Source organism: Corvus brachyrhynchos, unplaced genomic scaffold, assembly GCF_000691975.1.
Source record: "Corvus brachyrhynchos isolate BGI_N302 unplaced genomic scaffold, ASM69197v1 scaffold4, whole genome shotgun sequence".
NCBI lineage: Eukaryota > Metazoa > Chordata > Aves > Passeriformes > Corvidae > Corvus > Corvus brachyrhynchos.
The window spans coordinates 8,433,362-8,443,224 of NW_008237878.1; the positions used below are offsets into that span (position 1 = coordinate 8,433,362).

Consider the following 9,863-nt stretch of genomic DNA (forward strand, 5'->3'; position numbering starts at 1 on the left):
GATGAAGAAGAGGAACATCTGCTTTACAAAACAGTGTTTCACAGTGCACAACACAGCTTGTTTCTGCTGCACCATCCTTAATAGGCACAGCACAAATTGGGCAAAGTGTTCAGCTGCTTCATGCTGGTCCTGTGATCATGATGTCCAGCTGTAAGCTTGCAACATGAAACAGTTACCGAGAGATTGTTTTGGCATTTTTAATGACTTGTGTCTTGCCTCTACCTCCCACCAAGATCACACTCATCAACAGCTGCGAACAGATTTTTTTGCTCACTGCAGTCATACTGGCTGTAAGATACACTTAAGGTGTGAATCACAAAGAAATGTGTGGGCTATAATCACCCTCCACATTTGTGGCTCATTTTTCCAGTCAAGTTGAGAATTTCAGCAGTCCTGGGCAGTAAGTAACAAAATTGTTTTCTTTCCTCAAATGACTCTGGGAAGGTGTCACAAGGTTGCATGGTCCGGGCTCTCCAGCCAGCTCTCTTATTCTGCTGACCAAAAGTCTACAAAAACTTAATGCATTTTTAAAATACAAAAAGACTTTTATGAGCCAAACCAAAACACACTGAAGACAGTTACACTGACGTTACAGTCATACTCATGCCCTCTTGATACTACTGAATTGTGAATCTGTAGGCAAAAACCCAACTTACACATAGCAGAACTTCCAGGATTTTTCTGTTTGGGAAGAAAAAGCGGGTAAAGGATAAAGGTGTGTCTCAAATGTGAGTGCTCCTAAGGGGTACAGCTTTGGACTGGATGTCCCACATAATGTTGGCTTGGTGCTAAAAAACACAGAACACAGTACAGATATAAACCTGCATGTCCTGACTAATCTAGTGGTTTAAGGGTACTTAAAACAGTGTGTTCTCTCTGCCAAACAGCACCACAGGGGTTCTGTGAAAAAGTCAAATTTGCCTATTGGGTTCTACCATTTATAATAAATTATATCTAAATATTTACTGCTTACTGATACTTACCAATGTTGGTGCTCATGGACTTGAAACATAAATTTTTGAAACTGTTATGTACATGCATTTTAATATTTCAAGGGGGTTTAATTCCTCTCCTGCACCTGAGGTACTCAGGCACAGCGAGGCTTTAATCCTGCCATTTTAGATTGCATAAAGTTCCATGAAGTCATTATGGCATTCAAAGGATGACACTGCAGCACTGCAGGCTGGTTCAGATAAGCAACACCCCACAGCACACTCTGGGCCATGGTTTGGACAGTGATACAGCAGGGCACACATACACCAGGGTCCTGACATGTGGCTCTTTACAGACACTTTGTGATTGCAGGGAACAGGCTCCTTCAGGAAGGGCTGCTCACATGGGCTGCCAGCCCCCATGCACATGACCCTGGGTTTGCTGGAGATGGTATTTGCAAAGGAGCACTGCCAGCACTCACCAAGCAGCTCTACAAACTAACTGCTCTGTGTCAGCGCTACTGGAGTGTGTGCAGCAGCCTCAGAGGGCTGTGTTTTCATGAGCAATTACTAATCTGGTTCCATGAAAAGATGCAACATCAGTATGGTGAGCCAGAACATACGAAAAACTGGTTTATCTATGAAAGATCAGTAGTGATAACATGCATTAAGAGATTCAGAATTATATAATGATATCAAATACTTTTTGCATCTACCAAGGTTTACTCTTCAAGGGACAGGGCTAAAAAAACCCACATCACAAGCTGTAATTTCAGGAAGCATAGGAAGTAAGCTTTTTGCTCTCTGATAAATATTACCAGATTACTCAAATTAGCAAAGTGAGAAGTATAAGTTCTTCAGTCTTACAGTTCCTTTGGTTTTAATAGAAAGACGTCAGTACCAATTGCCTGTAAAACAACATGACTATTTTCCCTTGCTAGCTTGCATGTGCAGAAACATCACAGCTTCCTCATGACTGACAATCAGCTAAGACCCAAAGTCATGGTAGTTTTTCTTTCATAAATTCTAATTGCAACTGTTTTATCAGGTGGTTTATAACACCAATTTAAAAAAAAAAAAAAAAGGTAACACTAGAAAACTCCACCTCATCACTGAAACAGAGAAACTATTGCCAGTTATTTGAAACATTACAGATACTCCAGACATGTATGGAGACCCTCAGCAGAGCCAGGAAGCGTCATTCACAAACAAAAACAATATGACATCATCATACACGTAATTGCTTGCCAGTGACAGGGTCAGCTTTGTTTGTACAACTGCTGAGTATCACACTGTTTGCATGTACTGATAAGCCACTCCAGGACCCATAATCACTCAATGACAACTCACAGAGTTATCTCAAAAGCAAAGTTATTACTATACCGTTTTAATTCATTATTTTTGAAAGATGCTGTATGTTATAATTATATCTATTTCTTAAAAAGAACTGTTGTAAATTCATTTGCTGGTCTGTAGGCAATACAGGCCACTCTGCTTTTGAGAGCATTGTTCTTCGCAAGTGTTGACTGTAGTCAAGTGACCTTTTGAGGAATTAAAAGTGACCTACTTCAATTCACAGGCCTTTTGGTCAGAAAAACACAGTTTTGGGTATTAATTCGAGATTTTCTTCTGACATGTTTCACCAGAGATAGCCTGTCCTATTTAGTCAGGGTATTAACTGAACCTTCCTCAGATCTTCATATTAACAGTACTAACCAAAGAGCAAAGATTTCCTCTTCTTTTCCTTGAAAACCAATGAACTCACAGTTCTTACTAAAACCAAAATTAAGGAGAAACTTTCAGAGTAACACTTATTAAAACTCTCTAGCTTCTGTACGGTTCTGGAAAAACCACTAATGCAGTTGCAGGCCTGTGACACAGCACAGCTGGTTTAGTCTATTGCTGCCTTGTTTGCAGTGATTTTCTATTCAGATTTCCCTGCCTGACAAAAAGCAAGTCAGAAGAATTTGAGGCAAAAGTTTCCTATGACAGTAAGAGATACAAGGACATACATCTACCCACACGCAGGGTCTTATGCTTTTATCAGACCTTCGATTTTAACTGAGTGTTGTCTCTAATTGGGATAGACAAATCACAAGCACTTTGTTGAAGAGTTTCTCTTTCAATGTTGCATGCAAACTTTTAACCATGTGCAGGGTGTTCACACCTAACCTGAAGCTAACCAGGCAACGCAAGGTTTGCTCAGTTCAGTGCCTCCAGCAAGAAGGAGAACAAGGTCAGCTGTAACTCACGGGGAATGCAAACAGCCAAGAAGGTTTCCAGAGACCATCCTTTACCACAACACTTTAAAATAAAATAGGAATTTAACAATCAGTCTGAAATAGCTGAGCAAAACAGCTTGAAAAACAGTTAGTGAGCAGAACAAATGAAATACTATCTATTTAAACTGTTATTAGCCACTAACAGCACAGATTGCAAATACGAAGATGTAAAGCTCTGAAATTCCCTTTCTGGTCTTTAAAGTGTGTAGACAGTATGTCACAGAGAAAAAACCCACTCAATACATGTGTGTGTGTCCCCAAGTTTAACCTTCAGAAAGTGAATCACCTAATGACAACAGACAGTGGCAGAACATTCCAACACAGCTTTGAGCCCATTTATTGCATTTATTTTTAATTTGCTTTAGGGAACTATATTAATCTATTAATTTCTTGTGATAGTAAATCACTCAGATACCAAGTCATCCATTGGCTTCAACACTGTACCTCCTGAAGACAGTCTTTAATTTACCTTCAGCTTTCCCTGCTGGGGCAACCACTCTGCCTTAAGTACGAGCTAATGCTGAAAAAGCACCACGTAATCAGTATTTATCATAAGGCAAAGGAGATGAAATCAAAATTAATTAGATGCTCAAAAAGAACCACCATCACTATCCAAGGAAACCCAAAACATTGTGAAAGGTAGTTTTAAAAAGAAAAAGCAGTTTTTAGAGCTCAAGCAAATTAATAGAAAAGAAGTTAATAAAATTCTTTTAAAAGTCTATCCCTGTTTACTCGTATCCATTAAGTCCATGGAAAATAATGACGATAAATATTTTAGCATGCTCCATTCCATTTCCTTCTTCTCTATGCTTTCTAATTCAATATTAATTCTTTCTATTACATTTTGTCTTAGAAAACTAACAAAATCACAAGTTTCCTTGGTGGGGGAGAGAGGGGAAGGAAGACAGGGTTGTTGAAGAATTGTAAGCAAGTATGCCAGGAAACAAAAAGCAAATGCTGCAGATACACAACAGATATCCAAGAAAAGTGCAACTGTTGGACTACTGCTGCTGGAGAAAAGAGAGTTAATGTGGCACTTCAAGGGCTAAAGCCTGAGTGTGTGGCTTACAAGATCACAGCTTTTCAAATTGCTACTCATATTCAATTTCATCTTTTCATGCACAAACCAAAGTGCGTAGCACTTAATGTTAAAAGTAAATATGCAGGCATATTCTTGATATAAAAGAAATCCAAATTTTCTCTCCTTGGGTCCAATTTGGGATGAGATTTGAGCTAGCAGGTTGGTATAGTCTGGCAACTATAATATATGCTCAATAAGACCTTCAGACCTTCTGAAAATTTTATTTTAACTCTGGAAGCCTGATTTTAAGGACTGAAAGTATTGCTTTCTGTAATTTAGTTCAAGAGAACAATATGGCAGGGGTCACCTTTTTGGAGGGTGTTCCATTTGAAGGCAGACAATAAGGCACAGAAAAGCTGTTCTAAATCTTAATTGCTAAGAACCTAGAGCAACTGGCAGCTGGATCAGAAGTGCTGACCAACTATTCTCATTTGTACTTTTCTGTTGTCTCCTGTTTCTGACAATCTGTAGGGAACTGCAGGCATTCAGAGCTCAGAATGCACATTTTGAAGTAATTACAGAGACAAGTTTAAGAGCAAGAAAAACTTCCTTTTCTGAGGTGGTAAATGCTGGGAACAAGCACAACAGATGGCAAAATCATCAAATTATGGGTGCCCTTCAAAGCCTGTTGCTTATGATCCATAGTCCTCAGGCTTTATGGCTTTACTGTTTCTACAGGACATTGATGTGCAAATAAAGATCAAGAGATCCCTCTCATTTTAAAAATTAGATTGGATTCAGACTGAAAGAATTGGTATCAAAATCTACCCAACATGGGTTTTTTACATGCTGCAGTCACCACCTGTCCTGCCTTCAGGGGCTGTTCCAGAGAAGAGCAACCACTGGAAGACTAGAACACCGATTTGTTACAAAAGTTGACGCAGCAGCAATTTCAACCCAGCATCCACATCTAGAGTTTAGAAAACTCTGCTTTCGTCTGGCCTGCCTCCTCTTTTGAGATACTACAGTAATCGGTTACAAAAAGAGAAAGAAAACTTCACAGAAGTCTTATTGAGCATAATACCACGGAGCTGACTCTGAGTATGACTTTTCTGTGAAATGAATTAAGTCACACCTGTTCCAACAGCTAGCAAGTTCACTGTACTTGAATTGCTGTCACTGCAACAGTAGGGTTAATACCTGGCAGGACAGCTGATCTGTCTTTGAAAGTCCATGATTATTCTCTCAGAACCAACCAAGAAAAGTGTTTTTGTTAGAATTACAGAGTTTTAGCATGTTTTCCTATTTGTCAGTTATCTTCTCAAACACAGGTGTACCAAACTGCACCATTTATGGTTTGATTTGTTTCTTTTCTATATATCCTCTCTGCATTAATGCAAAGAGCTATAACTCGGGAATTTTGGTTATGAAGCTCAGCTCTGTAAAAAAAAAGAATCAACATTCAGTAGGGAAGATTTTTCAGGCCCCGGAACCAGTACATAACAATTGTAAACCTTTGAGTCAGTTTTGAACAAGAGACCTTCAATAATGCTCCTCCAACCCCCCATAACAGCAATGTTGCCACAGCTTTTATCACAAACTGTATTGTCAGCATTTGCCTGTTCAACCACAGACTTGTCTTACACCTGTGTTAATGCAGAAACCTTTCCTCACCTTTAACGTGGCAGCCAAGCTGGCCATGTGCTCATTCAGAGTGCTCTCCGACTCCTTGTAAGTCAAGCAGGTGAACTGATATTCCTCTGGATCAAAGGCATCTGCTCCCTGCTGCTCCACGTCGTTAGCTACCCCATCATAATAATCCTCAATATCCCCAGGATCCTCATCCTCTTCCTCCTCCTCGCAATTAGGGTCATAATCCTCTTCATTGCTGTCAGAGCCCTGGCTGTTCATGTCCACGGACATCTTAATGCCCTGCCAAACTGCAGACCAGGAAAGCAAGCGCAGCTTCTTTTTTTTCCTCCAAACTTTATCGTTCTTTTGAATTCATCTGAGCTCTGTCTCCTATGGGAGGAAAAACAATTTTTTCTGTGCCTAAGAAATTGTAAGAGGCTCCATCTCAACATCAAACAGGTGATCAAACAGCCAGGAACAGACCAACCCAACGGCCCAGTAAAGAGGATTCTGCTGTGCATGTCCCTGGTTTGGATCCATTGTGACTCTTGCACTTCCAAAGCCAAGGCTGCTCTTACAGGACAGGTCCAAAACCTCGGAGGTTGGGTTATTACACTGCATCCTAGTCCTCAGTGCAGGCCCTGAGACTTCTGACATTTGAAAATTGGCTGCATAACTTTCACTACAGATCTTCTCAGAGATAAAACAGAATTTATGACAAAGTTTTTTATCAACAGCCTGAAGTGCTGACGAACAGCATCCTATCCATTTAATTAACAGGAAAAACACAAACCTCTTAACTATGACTATAGTAGCTACCTGTACAACCTGTGGTATTCTGTACAAATCCATCAAACTGAGATATCCTGTACAACCTGTGATATTCTGTACAAATCCATATTGCTTCAGAACCACAGACATTAAGCGGGACTTAGGAAAATAAGACCAGCAAACAGATCTCTCACATACACACAATTTAACAGCCTTCAATACCATCTCAAGAAAAAGAAATTGTGAAACTAGTTCATCCCTTTAAACTGGTTCTATTGGATGGGATGTGGCTTGGACTTTATATCTGAAGGGGGAAATAAAATTAATTCTCTCATTATATTGCCTTCTCAATATATGCTTATTACCTTCTGAATGTAGAAATGCTCAGGTGTTGACAGCTGCTATTGAAAAAGAATCAGAACAGCCAACTTTTCTTTGTTTTTAAGATTCTCATTTGTTTTAGAAAATTCACATATCTGATAGTTATCTGAACTACAAACCTTCTGCTTGTGTAACTGAACCATATGAATTTGAGCTCTGAAAGATTCAGCACTAAAGCACGAATCAACCTTGAATTATGGTCATCTCATATTTAGTAGTAAATTTAACCAAATTTAACCAAATCATTTAGAGAGAATAAATTAAATACAGAAGAATTAAAACAATGCTGTAACAAAATTTTACATATAAAAACACATATTAAAATCAAAGCTCTATTTTCCACAAGCAGCATGTATTTGGTTCCTTAAATACATTCCCATTTTGCATTACTACATTGCCAGCTCTGCTCCTCAAATATATTCCCTCAGTATTGCAATTTGTAGCTGCTGGGGAGACCATAATCAAGCTTTGAGAATCCTGACTTTAGAGTACAGGAAATCTCAACCACAAATTTTCATTATTTTTCCTCAACTCATTTGTTTTCCATTTCCAGCCACCTGACCAGGCAGCAGAGAATAACCAGGAAGAGATGTGATGTACAATTAATTTGAGGGACTTCAGTGAGTTCAGGAGATACAAACCTCCAGAGAGGTTGAAGACTAGTACCTAATTACACTACTCCCTGAATTCTGGTCTTCATTCCTTTCATTTGCCTCTTGATTCCTTAGCTATCCACAGCATACGTAGCACACAAATAATTTATAGCACTGCTTTCCACAGGACTTCAGAGGAACAGACACACAGTCTCTCCATACTGGAAAGAGACAGATGTGAAATCTGATTTGGCAGACACAAGGCAAACCCTCATCCCTCCCTCTACCCCGCTTAGAGTCTGGGCTTAATCTGCATTGACACTGAGCTCCTGCATAAAAGAAGCAATGGATCTTTACCTGCTAAAACTTATGTTAAAAGAATGACTTATTTGAGCCTCTAATCCCACTGTGGACTATCGAGAGCCCAGTGTGCAACAGGTTTGTTCAGCCACCACAAAGCCTGAGCAAGTTTCACAGGCCAGGGAACTTCTCAAAATCACTCAGATCATTCCACACTCTAGAGAGAGAAAAAAATAATGAAAAGACTGGGTCCTCTGCTATTCCAACACATGACAAGTCACATCCAAGGAGTGAGATGTTTGTAGATATCCAAGTAGAATAATGGGCCTGCCCAGTACCTCCCAGTTACACACCAGTCACTGGGGAGGGGGTCAGAGGAGTGCAGAGATGTCTCTCTGTGCCACCAGCACAGTTTTGTGAGCAAACAGAGGAACTGTTTGCAGAGGTAAATGGACATAGCGATTTATCAAGGAGAAAACAGTCTGCAGGACTAGGTGACTTCTGTGACCCAACATTCTAGGAAAGAGCTCACTTCCAGCATAACTGGACACCACACTGACACAAGTGAGGGAGAGGAAGGATAAGGTACATGCTCTGTGGACAAAGCAAAGGAGGGTACTCGGAAAACCAAGAACAAAACTCACCCCACCTATGCTCAGCCCAATGCCCAAATCAAACTCTCTGAATACAAAGACAAGGCAGAGCTACTACTTGATAGCACTAATTTTTAAGACAATAGAGATGTTAAAAAATAAGGTCAAAAAAGCATGGATTATTTAGATTAAATAATTACCATAACTCCCAAGACCAAATTATAAATTTTAAACGATACTTAGATCGCTTTCCTACCAAAGGGAGGATGAGTCCTTCTTTTACCATCTTTATCCAAGATACTCCTGTATCTTTACTAGCAGTGATACAATTTAGTCGCCTCTGTTGCTCCAGTCTCCTGCAGGAACTCCTGAACATACCCACCCCTACCCTCTGCTGTCTCCTCCAACAGTGATGCCCTTTCCATGACTCCTGCTTTGCAACACAATACTTAACAAGGTCTTTTGAAACAAAATGCCTTCAAAATGCCTTCCATCATGCCACCACATTATGAGATCCCACTTCATTCCTTATCCCACTACAACACTCTTTTCCGATTTCTTGCCTTCTGTGCCTACCCTTGTGGGACTCCTCTAATGACTCTTTTGGCGGAGACTCCTCCAATTGGAGAATGCTCCTCCTCTTTTTCTGTTGATATTTCACAACCATTCCATACGGTTTTTTCTTCTTTCACCTCTTTATTTATCTGAAACAGAGAAAGTGCAACTCAAGTCTGCCTCCTGAACTCCTTATCCATGTAACCTTTAGACAGGCTAACACTCTCCCTCTTCCCTGAAACCATCCACAGCCTCAGCTCCACACTGGCTATCAATGCTAATTGCATCTTCACCTATGTCACCCAAACCCATAATTTGTGGATCATCCCCAACTGCCTCCTCACATATGCAGTGCACATCTCGCCATTCCTCCTCCACTGTTTTTTAGGTAAGGCATTTTTCATCCAAAACCGAGAAACCAGAAGACGCCCTATCCTCTTCACCACAGATGACTCTGCAGGGACCTCCTTGCAGCCATATCACACTCCCCCCGTGAACTGCCTGTTTTCCTTCCTCTTGCCAGCCTTGGTTCACACTATCACGGCTGCCTTGTCCTTCCCAACTCATCTGATTCGTTTCATTCCTGCCCTTTCTAACCTATCGTCGCTTTTTACGAGTTGTTTCAGGGATACCTACGTATTCCACGGCATCTCTGGGCTCGGGCAGAGCGGGACCCAGCGCATTTAAATTACCTCGGGTCCATTCTTTTGGAATGCGTGCGAGACCAGCCCCCGCGCTTGTCCCGCACAGCCAGAGCGCCACAGACTTGTGGGAGGGCAGAGCAGGAACACCATGGGAGAGAA

General features: G+C 40.7%; 2 protein-coding genes across 2 annotated transcripts in view; one reads left to right on the top strand and one right to left on the bottom strand.

The window, feature by feature from the left end:
* ARIH2 (ariadne RBR E3 ubiquitin protein ligase 2) overlaps positions 1-9,222 on the bottom strand; it is a 35,291-nt gene extending 26,069 nt beyond the window's left edge. Inside the window, exons 1-2 of the mRNA XM_008632269.2 lie at positions 9,082-9,222; positions 5,910-6,257 (exon numbers count right to left, since the gene is read on the bottom strand). Coding sequence (XP_008630491.1) covers positions 5,910-6,158 — 249 coding nt within the window. The 5' untranslated portion in view covers positions 6,159-6,257; positions 9,082-9,222. The remainder of the gene's footprint in view (positions 1-5,909; positions 6,258-9,081) is intronic.
* Positions 6,670-9,863, top strand: part of SLC25A20 (solute carrier family 25 member 20) — a 14,619-nt gene continuing 11,425 nt past the window's right edge. Inside the window, exon 1 of the mRNA XM_017732322.1 lies at positions 6,670-6,735. Coding sequence (XP_017587811.1) covers positions 6,670-6,735 — 66 coding nt within the window. The remainder of the gene's footprint in view (positions 6,736-9,863) is intronic.